The sequence below is a fragment of the Vicia villosa genome, linkage group LG3 (assembly GCF_029867415.1).
Source record: "Vicia villosa cultivar HV-30 ecotype Madison, WI linkage group LG3, Vvil1.0, whole genome shotgun sequence".
NCBI lineage: Eukaryota > Viridiplantae > Streptophyta > Magnoliopsida > Fabales > Fabaceae > Vicia > Vicia villosa.
This window is the reverse complement of record NC_081182.1, coordinates 119129091-119151452: the sequence shown is the minus strand read 5'-3', so window position 1 is coordinate 119151452 and position 22362 is coordinate 119129091. Positions and strand designations below refer to the sequence as shown.

At 33.7% G+C, this 22362-nt stretch overlaps 1 protein-coding gene across 1 annotated transcript; it reads right to left on the bottom strand.

The window, feature by feature from the left end:
* Nucleotides 1-18729: 18729 nt before the first annotated feature.
* Nucleotides 18730-20669, bottom strand: LOC131658872 (uncharacterized). The gene is made up of 4 exons (XM_058928122.1): nucleotides 20460-20669; nucleotides 20277-20378; nucleotides 19130-19176; nucleotides 18730-19012 (listed from the first exon to the last, which is right to left on the bottom strand). Exons 1-4 carry the CDS (start codon nucleotides 20667-20669, stop codon nucleotides 18730-18732), a joined length of 642 nt encoding a protein of 213 aa, XP_058784105.1.
* Between the last annotated feature and the right edge of the window lie 1693 nt (nucleotides 20670-22362).

Below are 22362 nucleotides of genomic sequence, written 5' to 3'. Positions count from 1 at the left end.
TTAGGGCTTTCCAAATTGTGTTCAACCTTCTCCAAATTCATTTTGAGCTAAGAGTTATGCTTGTTCAAAGTTGGTCTCATGAAGTGAAATTATAGGTCATGTACAATTTGAAACTTTGCAATTTTGTGCATTTTGCTTCACTAAGTGATGCTACACGACCTCTAATACATCTGAAAACATGCCATACATCCAAATTCATCATTGCATAAGGATTAGAGAAGATTCCCAAAAACAAAGGCATGTGATTATGTAATGATTGCATTCTTGAATTTATGGCAAATGATGAATCATCAAGGAATCTTCTCACTAACCAATTAGAGCCCTCCTCTGAATCAGAAATGTCCCCTAAGATCATGCAAGATCAATGGTTGGGGAAGCTGGCCCGAAAATGCATCATTGCTTTGGGATATTTTCAAACTTTCTTCATGGCTAAGAAACCAAACTCACTTCACTAAGCAAGCTCACTCTCTCAATCAGTACTGAATCATTTGCCTATAAATAGAGGGCTCTTTCTCATTCAGAAAACACACCAAAGCAACCATATTCCTTGCTTTCTCTTTCTCTTCTCATGCTTATGGTTTTTCAAAGTTCTTTGGCAAGAAGAATCGTTTTCTTCAAACCAGAGCTTATCTTTGGAAAGTAAGCATTCTAATATCTCAAAGGGGTTCATTTGAGGTAATCCAAGCACCTGGATCATTTCTGTAAGTGGAGGAATGCCATTGTTGCTCTCACTTTGGAGCTGTTGCAGTTGGAGGTCCATAGAGCAATTCAGAAGGTTTCCAACAAAGCCAAGCATCCAGACGTGTTCCTCAGGTCATAGTGAAGCTGTTCAGATGGTTGCAGCTCATCTGTAACTCAAGATTCATCACTCTCCATGTCCACTTGAAGCTCAAATTGAGGGAGGTCCATAGAGCAATTCAGGAGAATTGAAGTTATAATAAGCATTCAGTTAGCATCACTGAGTACCAAGGAAGCTTTTGGGATCATTCATACAAGCCCAGGTGCTCTCTATCATCCTCACGACCTCCATTTTCAGAGGTAAGTTTCTCAACTCCACCTCTTTAATTCGTGTACCTTTTTGGTTAAAACTCGATACCATTTCATTCAGCATCATCAGAGGATTAAAAACCCTCTATCATCAGTCATTTATACTTCAATATGGTCATTTAATTTAAATTTCAAATTTTAGGGTTCTTCACGTATTTTAGGTAATTCAGTAGATGTAGTTAATATAAATCCATGTTAGTTACATATTTGAAATCGTGAGAGAGTTTAGAGCAAGTTTGGTCTTTACATCTTTGCAAATAGTTGAGAATTGAGAGAGTTCAGAAATTCAAAAATCCAAAAGCTAGAGGTTGAAGACAACAATGGTGGTGGCGCGCAAAATTCAAATCCAGGGCTAAAGTTTATTTTATTTTGAATGGTAGTTGTTTCATAAACGACTAAATTGTTATAGCCCAGTGGTAAAGAGTGTTTGTGTGTTGCGCGTGCCCAAGGTCTGGGGTTCGAATCCCCCTCGCCCCAGACCTTTTGATTTTATTTTTCTTTTTCTCCTCTATGCATTAGACAACATACATATTGCAATGGATTCCCTTCTATAACACCATGCGCGCGTTGGCTGATTGGTGTGTGTTTTGAATGTTGGCTTCAAGGGCGTGGGTTCAAACCATGGTGAGGCCAAAACATTATTTTTTATCACTTTTCCTCTTCATTTTCTTTACAACTTCACACAATTAATTAATCTATCAAATTAAATCATTTTCACTTCATTTTTCACACACTTGTTATTTAATATATCTATTTTGTGAATAATCAAAAAAATCAAAAAAATATTATTTATTTCATATATTTTATTAGGTTTAAAATAGTATGTTTTAAGTGTTTTCTTAAATACTTTAAATGTATATACTCATTTTGTTTTAACCTAATTATTTTGTGGATAATTTTATGATAAAACCCTAATTGTTTAGGTCTTAATTAGGTAAAGATCTTTATCTTTACCTTAATTAAGTTGACTTTTGTCAATTTTCAAAATTGTTTTCAATCTCCGATTAAACAAGATGATTAAGGTTTTCAAACAACAAAAACTTACATCATTCCAATATTCATTTTCACTGCTTCACAAACCGTAAATAATCTCTGGGCCTCTATTAGAGTGTAAGACCCAACACCTTCTTTCTTTTCATAGTTTGTTTTGAAAAACTGTATTTTCAAAATCTCCTTTCTGTTTTCAAAACATTCTTCTGGTATTTGAAGGGCATTATTCCCGGTGAAACTCTTCAGATACCTATGTGACCTTTGTCCATCTTCACTTCTTCTGTTTTCAAAAACCTTTAACTGTTTATCATAAATATTCAACTGTTATCAAAACAACAAAAAAATTACTGGTAAGGCTCTGTACATACTTCTTCAAAGGCCTCCACTCCATCCAGGTTAGGCTTTACAAGCTTTCAATTTACAGTCTTTGTTTAAATTACTGTCAAATATAGAACTGTTTATATATTAGAATTACGTTTGAGTGTAAACCCTAGGACAGTTAAACTATATATATATTATAGGAATATGGCCTAGGATTGAGAATGTCTTCCCGGTGAAGTGTAATACCAGGAATTTAATTATTTATTTAATTAAATTGTATAAGGAGATTATTTGTTGGAATTAGTCGAAGCTAGAATTATTGACATTATTATAAGAGGCGTAATTGGAATTATACGTTGTGTTGGGCGGATAAATTAATGATCGAGAAATTAGTTGGTTTAATCGGAGAATAATATTAGAGATAATATTACTATAATGGACTATTATTAATTTAAGTTGATTTAAGCCGTAGAGAATGTTATTGAATATGTTGAGTTGGTGGTTCGGACGATTTATTTTATAGTCGGTAGTTAGTCAATTTGGTGGAGAGAAATAATAATAGAATTAATATTATGGATCATGAGAGTGTTTTATTTAAGTGGGCTTAGACGTTGCGTTGGTGATAGTAATCTTAGGGGTGTTAATTGGTAAGCCCAAATGAAGATTATAATTATAATAATAATTATAATAAAATAAAGGAAATAAGAAGAGAAGTTAGGTCTCAGTAGACATGGAGAAAGAAGAAAAGTTGGAGAAAGAGGAGAGGTGAAGAAGAGAGCCATGGCGGAAGAGAAAAGCTAGAGGAAGTCCAATTTTCGCAGCAAGTTTCTGCAGTGAGACACCTTAGTAAAACGGACGTTTCTCCCAATCCAACCGTTCGATCGTCGTGGTTCTTGGACACAACGTTCCAGACTCGTAGAGGTAACTTCTGACCGGAGCGATTTTCGTTTTGATGATTTTAAGTTTGTCTGACAAAGCGATTTCCGAACAGGTTTTTGGTGCGTCTCTCCACGTTGTTAGAAAAGATTTTCGGAGGAAAGTTGGAAGCGGCGGCATAAGCTATGGCAACCGGGAGAGTAAAGCAATCTCATATCCAAGGTAAGGGTGGGGTTCCAGCTCTATAAACGGGATTATGATGAATGATATGTGGGGGTTATGGTTGTATGATTGCCTCTGTTTTATGTGTTGTGATTGTATTGTTGAATGTTGAAATTGATTGACGTCGGTGAATAAGGTTATAAAAGTTCAATCAATGATTGTGGGAAACTAACCTAGGGTTTATAATTATTATTATTGAGGAATTAGTTGTAGAAAATTACTAGATGTTGGTGGAGTATAACTATAATATTGCTATGTTCATGTGATGGTCGAAATTGAATTGTACTGGATTCGAAGGAAGAAAATTGAGTTTTAATTTTGTTGGAAGATGCTGTCAGCGCAGGTAAGAATTTTTGTAAAACTCAGTTTGCGGCGCCAAGGTTTGGATGCGGCGCGAACTGAAGGTTTCTGTGGTGTTCGCGGCGCAAAGAGAGGTTCGTGGCGCGTGCTATACGAGTTTTAGAAATATGTTTTGATTTCTGGCTGTTGATGTTTTATGTTGGTTGTTGGGATCAAGCCTTAGTAGGATTAACTTGAGAAGAATTATAATTATTATTAGTGAAGAAATTGGTTTAAATTAATTAGAATATTATAACGTTGGAATTGATTAATTTAATTAGTAGAAATTATAGTGATGATTCTTAGTGATGAGATATGTAGTTAATGGATTAAGTTGTATAAGGATGGAATTGGTGTGAAGAAGAAATAGCAGTAGTAATAACGATGATATATGTAACAGGCTGAATTAGTAGCATAATTGGAATTAATAATAGAATTAACGAATAGTAGAATTGGAATTAGAATGATAAGAATTGTTGGTATTACATTAATTAATAAATTGAAGAATTAGTACCTAGATGTTTAGGGGCTGTTTTGTAATGATTAAGTTGATGCAATTGATGCATGTTTAAGTTGTTGTTTTCGTTGCTGTTGTTCTGGGTGTTGTTGTTGATACGTTGATTAAGTTGCAGGTCTTATGACCAATGTTGTTTAAGTTATTGATGATGCGTTGATTAAGTTGCAGGTCTTATGACCAAGGTTGATTAAGTTGTTTGCGGTTGTTGCATTGTTGTGTTGTGACGTTGTGGTTGTTGTTGCATGCATACATTTGCATTGTTTAAGTTGGCCTTAATGGCACCATGTTGAAAAGTTGAAGGCTTATGCCTTGGCCTTAATGGCACCACGTTGAAGGCTTACGCCTTGTTGAAATGCCTCGATAACCTGGCATATGTTTAAGTTGGGAGTTTTACTCCAAATGGTACCACATGCATTTGCACAGTTGAGTCGCATTTGAAGTTGTTGTTATTACGTTGTTGTTGTTATTACGTTGTTGTTGTTGTTGTTATAAGTTGTTGTTGTTATACTTGTTGCTGATAATTTTTATTATACTTGTTGTTGGTAAATAATTATTATAACCGTTGTTGCTATTTGTTATTATAACTGTTGTTTGAATAAGTATGAAGTGGTGAAATTGTATGATCTAATCTTAATATATTATTTATCATACGCTTGTTTATATTGTTGGATATCTCACCCCTTCTGAATGATGTTTCCCTACCATGGGAAATGGACAGGTACTCAAGATAGCGGTGAAAGTTTGAAGTGATTTTATGAAGTCTTTAGTTACTGTTAATTCGAGTTGGGTCTTGCTCTGATACGTAGCACTCGGGGGGATGAATGTTTGTCTTTTAATTGTTGTTATAACTATAAGTTGTTAACTTTTAAGTGGAATTTATGAAGTAATATGATGTTGGTGAAGTTGTTTTAGTTTAATAAAAATATTATGCGAAGTGAAGTTGAATAATTGATATTATTATTCTTATTAATAAAAGTTGTATTATTTTTTTAAAAGAGTAAACAGGTTTTATCGGTTCATCCGAGTTATGTGCTATGTATCTATGATATATGTGATTAAGTTGTTTCTTGTTTTATGTTGAATGTGACATCCCAATTGTATGTTGAATTTACGCACTCTGATTTTATTAAATATTCGTTGGATAGATTTAGGGTGTTACATGAAGGCTCTTTCCTAATTAGAGATCTGTAGTTCAAACCCCCAAGATGACTTATTCCCGGTGAAACATCTTAGCAAAAACTTTAGAACAAAAAAATAGGACACATCCACCCAAAGAGGAATTATTCCCGGTGAAACCTCTTACCCCTTTGCTTAAAGCCAAAATAGGTTCAAAACCACATAGCTTTCTCTTGTGCTATAACAAGGACCCTCGATTAGCCTCCTCTTGGGCTTTGTACAAGGACCCACAGGCTTCTTAAAAGCATTTCCAGCTTCCTCTTGAGCTTGTATACAAGGACCCATCAGGTTTCTTATAAACATAGGAACAGGTCTTTAGTTACCTTTTAGCCTATCCTGGTGAGTTTCTTCCATTCTTTAAACCATACTTTAAACAAGCTAAGATTGTCTCAATTTCACATTGAGTACACCTTTTGGAATGAGAGACATGGACAGTCTCTATCACCCTTATCTTCATCAATCTTCCTTAGCAGAGTCTAGGATCCATGTTTGCTTATCCTCAGCAAGAGTCAGCCTTAATCTTGGGCTTTAAAACAAGAAGTCTCCACTAGATAATCTTTCGGCCATTCATTTTAACAAAAACCCCTGGAAAGGGTTAGCCTCCACACATTCTTTCATTTTAACAAAAAACCCTGGAAAGGGTTAGCCTCCAAATCATTCCATCATTTTAACAAAAACCTCTGGAAAGGGTTAGCCTCCAAAATCAGTCTTTCAAAACCAAAGATTCATTCTCTTAGGAGACAATTTCCCCAAAAGAGTCAAAAAAACCCCTGGAAAGGGTCAGCCTCCAAAGAACATGATAAAATCAGTCTTTTAACAGACAATTTCTCCAGCTGAGTCAAAACCCCTGGAAAGGGTTAGCTTCCAAAATCACTCCTTCAAATTCAAAGACTCATTCCTTTAAAAGATAAATTCCCTCAAAAGAGTCAGCCTCAATTCTGGGCTTTGTACAGAACACCCGAAAACTCCTTAGTTTAAATTTTCTCCAGTAGAGTTATCATTTCAATAAATCAATCAAAAAGCCTCAAGCTTGGGCCTCATGCAAACCAGCTAAAGTCAAATCTTTCATACAGTAGATAGACATAGCTTATCTCTATAGAGAGATATTTTTACTACTCTACCACATTCAAACAAACAAACATTTCAACACTTCAATTTCAATTTCAATTTCAATCAAGTCTCCCATTTAGGACTCTGAAAGACATGCTCTGGCACATCCCCAGACTTGTACACTTTCCCTAATTTGGACGAGCATCTTTCTTTCATTCAAGAGATACTAGCATACTTGCAAACACACAAGTAAGGTCACTCTCTTAATGAAATGAATCCAGTTATTCTGTCACTCTTTCAAAATGTTTGTGGTAGAATAGTACAAATACCTCTCTGTAAAGATGATTTCATGCCTCTTTACTGTAAACAGAGATTTAATTCAAGCTTCAACCTTGAGCTTCAAGCAAGGCACCAAAAATCATTAATTTCCCTAGTTAGTTCCCCGAACTACATTAAGCTCTGACTTCCACTAGGGATATGTAGGCATGAGGTTTGTCATACCCCAAAATTTACCCTATATTTTTTTATTTATTTAATATGTTATTATTATTTTTATTCTTGTTTATATCTAATTCATAGTAGGTGTATAAATATTAAGTGTGTTAATGGGCTTAACATTGTGACACCTAAGCTAATTTCAAAAGAATTTCCTTTCCTAAAAATGTACTCAATAATAAAGGGGTGTATTGTTAATTTTCGTCCTTTGGGCCAAATAGAGTTCAAGCCCATTTATTAAAAATAAAAAAAAGAGAAAACCTTGTTTTAAAATATATATATATATATATATATATATATATATATATATATATATATATATATATATATATATATATATATATATATATATATACTTGGGTTTCTTTTACATCTTATATATATAAATATATTTTAATACCAAGTCAACTAACCACTTCTTAATTCTTTTTAGTAAAATCTTTTTTTTATATTTATTAAAATATGTAACATTTTAAATAATTAATAGTAATACTGATTGTTAATATTATAAATTAATGATAGTTTTTCTTTATGCATATATATAATAAAATTTGTTTTAGTCAATAATTAGGTTTAACTTATGTTTTGTTATAAAACAAAATAATTTCCTAAAACTAATTAATTTAAATAATAAAGAATGTAAAAAAAATAGTAACAAGGGTGGGCGCTCATTATCCTTTTTTCTAGGCTAGATTTTTGTTGTTGTTGTTTTACTTTTACAATATTAAACCAATATAAAAAATATAAAGAATATAAAATATGATGAAACCACTAGCATCGTGACATTAACTATTATTTTTATTTTTATTTTTTATTATTAAGTAATTGATATTATAATTGTTGTAAAAACTTCAACCTCTTTTTACCACGTAAATCATTTCAATTATGATTATTATTAATTAGTAATTGTAATATCATTCATTATTTGCTATTAACCAATACTATTATTTATTTAATTTTTATGGTTAAATATCTACTAATTAGGATATTGTTATCACTGTTATTCTAATTTCTTATAAAATAAAAATGTCTTATATTAAGTTGTTTTTATTTTTATATGGCTAATTAATATTTATAAATAATATATATATATATATATATATATATATATATATATATATTAATTTAATATTGATTTTGACCAAGTCAAAAAATTAGGGTAAGAATCCTATTCATTTTCCCCAACCTCAAGCTCGCGGCGGCCATCCTTCAACTCACACCAAACCCTAATTCGACCTAGGTCCATTTGAATCAAGACAAAATCGAGATGGAAGAGGAAAGATTTGTTAATATGAATCAATACAATATTACAACCAAATCAAACTTTATTATTGTCATTCAAACAGAATCAAAACACTGACTTTAACAAAAATCAGATATTTCCTAATCCAAATTGCAATTAAATCAGAAACTTGAAATTATGACAAAATCGGATCAAACATTAAGATGAAAATCAAATTTACAATTACAATGAATTAAACTAATTAAAAGCTATTTCCTAATCTATAATCTCACCCTAACTATAAAACGATATCGAAAAACTATAGGAGGGGACGGGAAAAAAAATCAGAAAGAGATAGTTGGAGGCGGAAACCCTTGGTGCCGAGCAAATCGGAGAGGAAAACGTAAAGAATTTCTGGGAAAGGTGAGACCGAAAAAACCCTTAGCTTAGAAATTTTTGCTTGTTCATATGAATGTTTCCTCTGTTTGTGTTCATTTTTATGGAAATGGGTCTTAGATTTCGTTGATTTTTGAGATAGGATTTGATATGCATATTGTTTCTGGGTTCTGTTTTGGGGTTGTTGTAGCAGAGAGAGGAAGAAGATGAAGATCGTGGAAGATCTTCATCCGGGTTTCACAATTGGGTTTGGTTGTGTTCACAGTAAGGGAGAGAAGATGAGAGGAAAAGGGAGAGACATTAACGTGAGAGAAAGAGAGTATCAATGAAAATAAAAAATGAATTTGGTAAAAAAAAAAGGAAAATGCTAATTATTAAGAAAACATAAAAACAAGAAAGGCAAGAATAAATCTCAACCATTCATTATCACCACCACCCCATGATTCCTATTAAAAAATAAATTAAAAATTTCCCTATAATATAGTGACATGTGGACATTCTTGCATTTCTTCTCCAATTTCCTTCGTACTAAATAGCATTACTAAAAAAACAATAACAAAATATAACTAAATCCTCACCTCAACTATGATCGCAACACATGGCCACTTAAAGGCCATGTGATTGGTCAAGTGGGTGGTGCCCCACACAACCTTATCATATCCCCTCGTTTAAAAAAAAAACGCATGCAGGCCCTTGGATTGTCATACTTTGGATCTAAGTCCCAGATCTCAATTCTATGGACCATTGGATTCAATCGACGATTCAGATCTTGTGATCCACACCAACTTTCTGGGGCGCACCCTTACCATGCCCAATGAGTCTTGAATTATTTAGGCCTAACCTAGTAACTATACGCACCCCTTGAGATTACTTGTAAACATAAAATACACCTTCCTGTTTTATTATTAATAATTTTCCAACTTTATTTAATTTATTTTTTAAAAAATAATAATGATTTTAATTTAGATTAATATTAATAATCTAAATAATAATTTTATTATTAATAATTTTACTTAATAAGTAATACTATAATCATATATCTAATTCAATTTTGATTTAATAATTATTAGTATTCCACAAATATTTTGTTTCACTTTAACAATCTTTAATCTCTAGTAATTTTTTAATTAATAAATAATATACATTTAATCTTATATAAGTAATTTATTCTTTGGTTTAGACGTAAAATTCGTTTGGCCCAGCGACTAAAAGCATGGATGTGTTTCTATTAAACTCCTCCTTTAATTTATTTTAACATAATAAATTCTTTATAATCATAATAAAGTACTTAATAATCATTTCCATTTTTATTAAACTTTTCTTTGCTGAATAATTGTCATCTATAAAACTTTAGATATAACATCACACGTAAAACTTTGTTTTTTTTTTTAAATTAATAGTCTTAAATTTCCTCTTATTTAAGAACACTTTTTTAATTATAGATTTAATGCAATTGTAATATAATTATCAACCTTCTAAAACTTTTGTCTTACATTTAATTTATTAATTACATAAAAATACAAAAATAGGGATTGTACACCAAAAAAAAAACTTTTAATCACAACTGCAAACTACGTAAAAACTGCGAACTACGTAAAGCACACTCAACATACAAAATAGCGTACAATCCCATAAAAAACACCAACAAAACTTCGAACTACGTTGACTCTGATTCTCCATAAGGAGGTACGTAGGCATTCGGATAACCGGAACGAGTCCCCTTCCCCTAAAATTAAGTAGGTTTGAGATCTTATTCTCTACCCTACTGTACAGTTTTAACTTCAAATTTTTATAAACCTTACCATAAAACTCTTATCATAAACCTTACCCTAGAGACACTGTAAACCTTAAGGAAGGGTTAAGGGTGCCTAACACCTTCCCTTGACTCTAATTTCTCGACTTACTTAGAATCTCTCTAATTAGGTTTTTTCCCGTATTTAGCCTTATCCTTAGGATAGAATAAATATAGGTGGCGACTCTGTAATTTAAGTTAAAAAGCTTAAAATTTAAAGCCGGTCGTAACAAGGTTCACAAGGAATCTCAGCGAGCTAATAAAATACCAAAAATAGTCAGTTTGTCTGTCTGTCTGTCTTTTTCAAATCAATTCAATTCCTTCTCCTAACACAAAGGAGAAACTTTCCCAATCATTAGCAGCAAACACAATCACAATGACACAGAGAAGGTTCCTGTAGAGTACTACAGATATGTAGGGTGTTTAAACACTTCCCTATGTATAACCAACCCCCCGGACTCCAGAATTTCTAGTCTAGGTGAAATCCCCACACTTAGCAAACTCTTAAGGGTTTAGTTGAGATCTTTTTTTCCCTTTCCTACTCGTAGGACAATAAGAAAGTTCGTGTGATATCGTAGGAAGAACTGAAATAAAATTCATCCCATCCCAGGCGCATTCTCCTTCCAAATTTCGCGTGAAGGGTCTAGCGTGCCGTCCTTCCAAGTGAAACGGGGAGGTAAAAAAATGACAACCACAAAGGGGTACACGGAAAGTAGCAGCTGATGACCGTTCAGGACAGTCACCAAGTCTCATGACCTTCGGGAGGTCGTTCGACGTGTTCTTACGAAGTTGTCCCTCGTGGGAAGGTTCTCTATGTGGAACGCAACCTATATAAGGACGATATTGGGGAAAATGAAATCCCTGCAGGCTAGGGATGAAAGATGTATAAATGGGAATTCCAAACCCTACGAGTTAGGGGATGCGCGGGAGCAAGCACGGGGTGACCGTTCAAGAAGGTCATTTGATCTCATGGCCATCAATAGGCCAATCGACGTGTGCTAATGAGGATGTCCTTCGGGGGACGAACACGTAATTTTAAAACACATATGGACATAAAAGAAAGTCCCTACAGGCTAGGGAGTACGTAGGAGCAAGCACGGAGTGACCATTCAAGACATTCACTAGATCTCATGGCCATCGAGAGACCAATCGATATGCGTTAACGAAGATGTCCTTCATGGGAAGGACACGTAGTTGTAAAAATGCAAAGACGTAACAGGGAAATCCCTACGGGCTAGGGAGTGCGTAGGAACAAGCATAGAGTGACCGTTCGAGACAGTCACTATATCTTATGGCCATAAAGAGGCCAATTGACGTATGCTATCGAAGATGTCCTTCGTACGGAGGATGTGATTTTAGAAATAGAATCCCTACAAGCTAGGGAGCGCACGGACGTAAGCACAGGGTGACTGTTCAAGATAGTCACTAGGTTTCATAACCATTGTGAAGCTAATTGACGTGCGTAAATGGAAATGTCCTTCGTGGAAAGGACACGTAGTTGTAAGATATAAGAAGGAACATCCCTACAGGCTAGGGAGTACTTAGATGTAAGCACGGGGTGACCGTTCAAGACAGTCACTCGGTCTCATGGCCATCGAGAGGCCAATCAACGTGCATTAATAAAGAGGTCCTTCGTATTAAGGACGCGATTTTTTTTTAGAAATAGAATCCCTACAAGCTAGGGATAAAAGGTGTAAGCACGGGGTAACCGTTCAAGACAGTCACTGAATCTTATGGCCATCGAGAGGCCAATCGACGTGCATTGATACAGATGCCTTTCGCGGGAAGGACACGTAGTTATAGAAATACAAGGATATAAAAATAAAATCCCTACAGGCTAGGGAATGCATAGATGGTGATGTCCTACGTGGGAAAGACGTGGTCTTAGAAATTAGAGTCCCTACAGGCTAGGGAACACGTAGGGATATCTGCAAAATTGGAACGCATAGATATTCGAAGTATATAAATTGAAAACATATAATGAGCACATAAGTACAAAAGTCCTAGGTTCATAGGTTCGACGTAGCGGCTTTAGGGAGCCTACCCTTTCCATTGGTATGTCCTAGACACGGGTCTCATGGGGTCGTTCGTAGCCTCCGAGACTTTTTGTCTCTTCGGATTTTAGAACAACTCATTTTATCCATGAGGTTCGAATTTTTGGGGTAGGTTCTCGGAGAGATCAGCTAAATATCCAGTCCTGCCCTCAACAGAGTCAAGCCTCGTTTTGGACATTTCCGAATATTCAACCCACTCCGAGTGGAGTTATCAATGAGACTCGTAGGCGATTCAAGTCCCCCTGATCTCAAGGATAACTCCCACACTTAGGTTTAACAACAATTTTATATATCCCAAAATGTAAAGAAACAACAATTATATATAAGCAACTAAAGCAATATTTATTTAAATTACAGTAAAATAAATAAATAAAATTACTGTAAATAGATGTAGATAATTAAACAAATGAATTTAAATTTGAATATTTAAAAACAAACTAACCTCGAAATCTGGCTACTTATAATTCAAGAATATGGTAAAGCAGCAATTAAATAAAGATTTAAATTACTGTAATTTAAGGCTGTAAATAAATAAATAAATTTAAATTTAAATATTTAAAAACTAACCTTGAAATCCGACCGCTTTTAATTTAAAAATATAGCATAACAGTAATTAAATAAAAATTTAAATTACTGTAATTTAAGGCTGTAAATAAATAAATAAATTTAAATTTAAATATTTAAAATACAGTAACAACAAATATTTAAATAGACTAGTATTTAGTTACACTGATGTAAACAATTGAAATTATAAATAAATAAATAAATAAAAATTTAAATATTTATAAAAAATAAATAAACCCTAAATTGGCGAGTTACCCAAACCCTAAAAAAATTGCCAAAAACCTAAATGTTTCGCCAAAAAACCTAAACCCTGCTAAAACCTATAGAAGCATAATAATTTACAATTTTGTTATCACTATTCCCCAACAGAGTCGCCAGCTATAGCAACCTGCCTTAAAAATAAGACTTTTAGAGTCGCCACCTATTCTACCAAGGCGAATAGGAAACCTTACGCAGTTAAGAGATCGGGGTAAGATTAGTATAATCAGGTCGAGGGAAGGTGTTAGGCACCCTCAACCCTTTCCTAAGGTTTTGAGTTTAAGGTTAAGATTTATGGCTAAAATTGTTAAGGTTTAATAACTAAGGAAATAAAAAGGGCGAACGGTAAGATTCAAACCTGATTAGGATTTTTGGGAAGGGGACTCGCCTTGTTACCAAGTTCCTACGTACTTCCTTATGGAGGATCAGAGTCTACGTAGTTCGGGGACAGGGTTATACGCCTTAGAATTTGGAATTTGATTTGATATGGTTGGAAATTGCTTCAAAGGCTTTTTGAATGGCCTATGATAATCTGTAGTTTGGTACTAGGAATTTGAAAAGGTTTGGGAAGTGTTTTAGGATTTGGGCGTACAACCCTGATGTTAATATGTTACCGTTAGTTGTGATATGTTTGATTAACATGGCTAATGGATTGAAGGGAGGATTGCTAACCACTATAATCGATAGATTCGATTATCACGAATAGCAAATGTGTGTATTTTAAATAATTTAAATTATTTAATTGTTTTGGGAATTGAATTATTTTATTATTAACCATCGCAATTAATTGAGTTGATTAAAACGATTAATAAATTAGCGAAGGATTGTTAACTGTCCTAATCGATTGATTCGATTATAACCATTAACAAATTAATTGTATTTTAAATGGATTATTAATTATAGTTACTCCTCATAATCAATAGATTTCATTAAAAATAATAACAAATTGATAAAAACTGCTAACCATCGTAACCAATAGAATTGGTTAAAACCCTTTAGCAAAATAAGCCTTATTTGAATTTATTAATTAAATAATTGATTATTAACCATCGCGACCGATTAATTCGATCGAAACGAATAATAAATAAAATCTTAATATTAATTTTCTTATTAATTTAATTCAAAATAAAATTATAATATAGTAAAATATATTAAGTTAGTTATAACTATATTAATAATATAAACAAAATAAATAAAAAAACCAGACTTTTGTTGAATGTGGCTAGGCTGAGGATTCATAATATGCAAACAAAATTCAATGGAGATGCATGAATTATCGTAATCGAGTTCAAGTTTAAAGAGACTTACCTTGGCCTACATGGAGATGATTTTGGGAGTATTGATGTAGCGCAACAATCCAGATAGCTTCAGGATGATCCAATGAACGTTTTGCAAGCTTCACATCTCTTTGAAACGCCTTAATTCTTCAAAACCGATTTCAAGTTCTTGATGAATTTTTGCTTCTTGAATATGTCTCCTTTTCCAGAAATTCGAACCCTTAATGCATTGTGTTATGTTCTATATTTATAATAGAGCAATTAGAATAAAGATTTGGCCCAAGAATATTTTTACCTCTTTTATTTCACATTTTGCCTCCAAAATTACCCAACTTTAACAAGGCATATCTCTCTCAATTTTTAAGCAATGAAGGAGTTCTAGGACTTTTTGGAAACCTCAAGATGTCCTCTACAAGCCACTTTGGAACATATTTTCCATTTGGAGCTTTTATCTTGATCGTATCCTCTTTGACAAAAAACTGCTTTTGAATGATGTTTGAAAAGGACCTATAATCTTTTGCACCATAGCTCCCAAATGAAGCATTTCTGGCATTGGCTTGTGAAAGACAAAGTTGTAGAGAATCCAATTTCCTTTCAAATAGGTTTTGAGTGCGGAATTTTTGATGTTCCATGTGAAAGTTATGGCCAATCAAAGTTGAGTTGACTTTCTCCTAAAGAAACCCTAATTTGAAACTTTTTGCATTTGTTCATTTCTGAGTTTCTATTGATAAATCATGATCAACCTTTGATCAAATGATGGATATAACCTCACATACTTGATGTTGACCAAAAATCTTGAAGTTTGACTATACTTTGACTATAATTGACTTTTAGTTCAACATAGTCGATGATTGATCATCTGAGCCTTTGAATGGGAAAGCCTTGGGATTGAAGTTTGATAATTGACATGGAGATACTTTGATATATGTGATACACCTTGAGATCCATTTGAGGCCTTGAATATTCATAATCCTTTGATAAAAGGAAAACCCTAGTTTTGGAGATCTTTGATTAGGAGAGAGTGACCTGAATAAGCCCTTGAAACTTGAGCCATTGAAGATGCATAGAGGAACCTTTGATTGAATATAAAAGGTCAAATTTTGGGGTATGACACACAACCATGAGCTTTTATATGAAAAGTACCATGGAATGCTTGCTTCACATCGAAAAATGGAAGATTCAAATATAATGCAGATGAACGACATGTTGAAGGTTGGTATAAGACCGTCTCAATTCTATGATTTGATGTTAGGTTAACACAATGAATATAAAGACAGCTTGGTGGACATGGCTGAAAAAGCTTTGCACACAGAATGATGTATAGACATCAAAAAGCTTCAATTAGTTTTCTTTAAAACAATGTAGGCATGTCTACAATGACCATTTGCATTATAATCAAGTTAATCCATAGGAATTTTCCCTTTTTACTAAACAAGCTTTTTATTAATTTGGTTATATTTTGTTATTGTTGCAACACCCTGCACTCTTTTTTCCTTCAATGGACTTTAATCCCTTTTGGGTTTTCTGATATGGTTTTAAACGAGGCGGTTGTTTTTATCCCTTTATGTAACTATGCAATTTTAATAATTGAATTAATTTCATAAACTTACTAATAGTTGTTGAATAATAATGCCTTATGATATCTGTTATTAGAATTTTGTAATAGATATCGACATTGTTGGGTCCAAACAACCAAGATATAACTGAAACCGTAGCTGCAAAAATAAAATCAGAAATATCTCTTTTAGTGAAGTTCTTCTATGCAGAGTCATATATCACTGGTTGCAGCTCTCCTATATATCAGTTGGTTTTTCTTACGTATTTCGTCGCATAAATTTCTGTTGGTTTTTGGAGATAGTTCAAGAGCGGTACTATCTTTAAATGGATCAATATAACGGGGTTGGGTGGTTGCAGCATGCATGATTTTTTTAGGTCTCATCAATCCGATAACTAGCTTTCATCTCTTTCGTAGCTGCCTTCACATCAGGTTTCATTGTTTTTCTGGAGCTGCAGCAGTCCTTTTTGCTGTTTTGTTTCATCAACTCAGCAGCCCTTTCTGGCAAGTGTAAATATGTTGTAATTCAACTAAGAGCCTCAGTGATACACATATAGGCCACATGCCCCTTTCTGGTGGGTTTCATTGATTTTGAAATAGTGTAGGTTGCACATGCCCCTTCATACTTCATGTTTTCAAATAATCATTGATTTCATCTGATTATTTCAAGGACTGCTTGTCAAGTCAGCAATTGGTATATTTTGTTTAATGAACAATTATGTTAGGTTCAATCTAACTTTAAATCCTTCTGCTAGTGCTCGGTAACATATCCTGTTTCTTTGAGATGTACAACTTGCACTAATCTTTAATAACCATTTTCTTTTACTGAACCTATAGTGTATCACTTAATGAATTAGAATTTAGGGTAAAATTTGTATCGTCAGTAACCTCTGAAGGATATATAGCTATAATTATCTTTCAGGAAACAAAATTGTCCACTCTGTGCAAAAGATTATTTGATCGGTGACATCATCAACTACTGGGGGCGAAGGATGTGATAACATGTCCATAATCTTGGTTCAGGTGCTATGAGTTTTTGTTGCCAAACTGTTTCGGGCAGCGATGTTGACGACTTCAGCTGAATCATAATAGTGCAGAAAGTTGCTTCCAATATCCTTGCAGAGTTTTGAAGACATGAAACTATACCATTAACATCAACATTCCACCTTGTGTTTGTTATTGAGATTATGAGAATTGTCTTGTATGAGGATCATAGTTCAATGGGACAAAACTTCTGCATTGTTATTTTTCCTTAGTTTTAATAGTTGCGTCTTATAGTCATTTTCAGAGAACAAGGCTTCAAAATTTAGTCATTTTCAACATACAAACTTTGTATGAGATGTTACTAGATTCATCTTGGATATCCAAGAGAATGATATCATCATATTATATTACTATTTTTTACGTGCAAACATCTTTGATTTATCACCTATTATGCTAATGATAATCCTAAAAGTCAACCTAGATGGATCTTCCAAGTTGCATGTAAATAATATAAGAAGAAAAACAAAACAAAGAAAAACACATACAGTTGGTGGAGTTGTCTAGCTCTACGTAGTATTTCACATCTTCCTTTTTCTAATTAGCAAATAGTATATTAAAATAAACTCTTTATTCAATTACAATAAATCAAGTGCATTACCAGGGTAAAAACCAGACAATTACTAGATGTAATACAACTGCTCCAAAAGAGTAGAGAAAAACTTGCTACAAGTAACTAATAACAAAAGGCCAATCGAAAACATGTTCAAAAAATTAGGATTTAAGTCACTTATCACACTTTGTATCACCGACATCTCTTGAAAAAGAAATGTTCACACACTCACTACAAAAAGAAGTCTCAGTAGTGACGTGAAGTTTACGCCACAATCCAAAAAAACACATCACAAACCAATATTTGCGACTTGTCTATTTACGTCGCAGGAGGCAAGGTGGCAACTTTTAGTGACGTGATTTTCACTTCACTATTTAGTGAAGTGAAAATCACGTCGCAATATTTGTACCAGAGATTAAGCAAAGTCAGTCAGAGCAGGCGTATGAGTGTTTAGGGTCATAAAAAGCATCTTTAGTTGCGACGTGATTTTCATGTCACGGAGTAGTGACATGTAAATCACGTCATTAAATTTGTCTAGGAGTGAATGGAATAGCGCATTTAATGTGTAATGTTGCGACGTGATTTTTATGTCACTACTTAGTGACATGGAAATCACGTCACTAATATTTTTTTTTTTGAAAAAAATCAAATATATATATATATATATATATATATATATATATATATATATATATATATATATATATATATATATATATATATATTTAAATTAATAAACTAAATATATTAAAATTTATAAATTAATTCAATAAACTAAATATACTAAAATTAAGAAACTAAAATTATAAATCTAATATTAATAAATAATGTAATTATAATTTAATTAATAGTTTACACAAATTCAAAATCAAAAGTAACAACAAAATAAAAACTAAATTAAATCAACAATCAGTCCGAGTCGGGAAACTCATCCTCATTTAGATTTTCCTGATCAGTCGGCGCAGAACTCCCCATATTTTGGTTTCAACCAAAGGATTGCATAAATTGTCGCATTTGTGCCTCCATATTCGATTGTCTTTTCGCCATGACCTCCATTTCCCGCTGATGATCATTCCGCATTGCCATCATTTGGGCCTCCATTTGGGCTTTCAGTGCCCCTTCACGTTCCGCCGCCTCATGCCTCACCTCATTTATCGCCAATGGTCTTACGGTGTCTCTCTGTTCATCTGTTAAAGTTACAGGACGTGAACCTCCTTCCCCGTCGAGAACTCTTTGATATAGAGTTCTATCATCAGATCTTAAGGTGCTTGCCAAATTTCCACCACCAAAAAAACACCCGTTAGGCCCCTTGCCGCCAATGACTTTACTCCAAAGATAAAAATCCACATATGGATGAAGCGGCTCTCCCTGTCTTGGAGTATACTGAGGATTAACAGTCAGAAATTGTACAAGCAATGCCTGATAATCATCCTACACATACAAAGAAAAAGTTAAATATAATTTAGTTGCCACATGAATTTCACGCCACAAATTTAGTTGCCACATGATTTTCACGCCACAACATGTCACATGCCACATGAAAATTATAACACATACATTCTACCTGTCGGAATTAATTAATAAATCAGAATAATAAAACTTCATCAACAAATTAAGGAATCACGTATTCATGGTTTCCACTTTGCAATATTTTTTGCATCATCAAGTTAATATTCATTCGGATATACCGATCATATCATCAATCATCTCATAAGCGCGCGCACACACACACACACACACACACACACACACACACATATATATATATATATATATATATATATATATATATATATATATATATATATATATATATATATATATATATATATCCACACGGTAGAGGATACATTATCATTTATGCCATACATAAGCATTTACATCAGTTCAGAATCGGCACTTTTATCACCAATTTAATTCTTATATATCAACACTTTATCGGCACTTCACAATCACCACCAAATACATCATAATTCATCGCTTACAGAAATACCGATAGCTTAAAAAAATAATACCGATAGGTTAACTAAATATAATACCCAACTTAACCAAATAATACGGATAGCTTAACCAAATATAATATGGATAACTTAACCAAATATAATACCCAACTTAACCAAATAATACCGATAGCTTAACCAAATATAATACCGATAGCTTAACCAAGTATAATACCCAACTTAACCAAATAATACCGATAGCTTAACCAAATATAATACCCAACTTAACCAAATAATACCGATAGCTTAACCAAATATAATACGGATAGCTTAACTAAATATAATACCCAACTTAACCAAATAATACCTATAGCTTAACCAAATATAATACGGATAGCTTAACCAAATATAATACCCAACTTAACCAAATAATACCGATAGCTTAACCAAATATAATACTGATAGCTTAACCAAATATAATACCCAACTTAACCAAATAATACTGATAGCTTAACCAAATATAATACCGATAGCTTAACCAAATAATACAGATAGCTTAAAAAAATAATACCGATAGCTTAAATAACTTACCATAGCTTTTTGTGTACGATTGTCAACAAAAGCTCCTGTTTTCTTTTTCCGAGTCCTCGCAACCAGCTCGGTCATAAGTTGTGGTCTATTTAATTCCTTAGTCTAAATAACAAAATAAACTATAATTAATAATATCAATTATTAATAGAAATTATAACTTTAAGAAATGGTAATAATTATTACCATGCGACGAACATGCTCAGCAATGCTTATACTTCTAACAGCATTAAGGCAACCACCCTTTTCAGATGCTCTCATCTTCTTTGCATTTTCAGATTTGGCCGCAAACTCATCACTCTCCCAATATTTAAGAAGTTCCCGAAAGATTTCTTCTCCTATCCAACTAGGACGGATGCCATGAAGTTCCCAACGCTTTCTAACACGTCGTAGCATGTTAGAAAGTCGTCTTGCAATTCTGCCATAATAATTTTTTTTAATCTGTCTCTCTTTCATTGGTTCCCACACACATTTTTCCTGCAATAAAAGTAGATAAAATAAAAGTTAGATAATTGTAGTGAAAAAGTCATTTAAATAACAATAACTTAAACAATAAATTAAGTATACCTGAAAATGCGTAAACCAATGTTCTCTATCATCGCCCTTAACATCTTTAAAAGTCTTTATAAGTTTTTTATAATTCTGCTGAATTATATAACTTATAACTTTGGCAGCAGTCCGACTCGGTGTGAATCTGAACAACATTAATTGAATTAACATTAATTATAAAGTTATAAAAAATGGAAACGTATACTTAAATACCAATTGATAAATAAGAAACTTACGAGCTTCCTTCGGGCCTAATAAAAAATCTCCCGTCAATGATATGAATCTGACTCGGATCATCATCCCCTCGAAGATCGCTCCCATCCAACTGATTATCCGCAGTCTCATCCTCTGCCTGATCATCATCCTGTGGGGGCACATGTGGAGGATGTGGGGTGGGACCAGTCTGTGTGGGAGGTGGAAAACTAGATCCTCCAGTCTGCTGGAAAGATGAGGGACTAGTCTGTGTGGGAGGTGGAAAACTAGATCCTCCATTCTGCTGGAAAGATGAAGGACTAGTCTGTGTGGGAGGTGGAAAACCAAATCCTCTGGTCTGCCGGAAGGATGGGGCACATGTGTCTGCTGGAAGGATGGGGGCATCTATGTTTGCTGGAAGGATAGGGGCATCTATGTCTGCTGGAAGGATGGGGGCATCTGTGTCTGCTGGAAGGATGGGTAACCAGGTGGTGGTGGGGTAATAAAAGGCGGACTGTCATATGTATATAGAGAGGAGAGTAGTGGCAGAAAACCCTGAGTACTGGCCATGGACATACGATTAACCTGACTCTGCGGGGGAGGACACGTGGCCAACAGAGGTGACTGACATACTACTACCCGTGGGCGTTGGTGCTTCTTCTTACCACTATCAGCTACACCCTTACCTTTATCAGGTCGGGTGGCATTTTACCTATTTATAGAGATTACACAATTAATATAAATATATTCAACAAATGGTTCACTAAGTAAAATTATAAAAATATAATCTCAACAACTGGTTGTCATTAACACATTCAATACATAGTTCATTAAGTGAAATTATAAAAATACATTTTCAACAACACATATTCATTATTCTAAATCTTCGTGCTCGTCATCCACATCATTCTCATCATTTGATGTGATATTGTCCTCAGATGCAATATCTTCATGCTCTTCATCCAATATAGACGAATCAACTAGATGCCCCTCAACCATTGTATCAGACAAACTTGTAGTTTGTTCATCTGCAACCACATCATTAATTTGTTCCACTTCATCAACTTGGAAAGCAAGATCTTCTTCCACTAGATCGTCAGATTCAATATGACCCATTGGTTTTCTTTTTATGACAACACACCACCCTCGTTTACGTGGCACAAATGAAGGATAAGGAACATAGTAAACTTGCCTAACAATATGTGACATTATGAAAGGGTCATACTCTTTGTACCTCCGGTCCATTTGAATCTCAACAGTACCATATGTCCTATCTATTTTTGTGCCTCTAGTTGGATCATACCATTCACAATAAAACAAGACAACTTTATTTTCCGAGTCCAAGTAA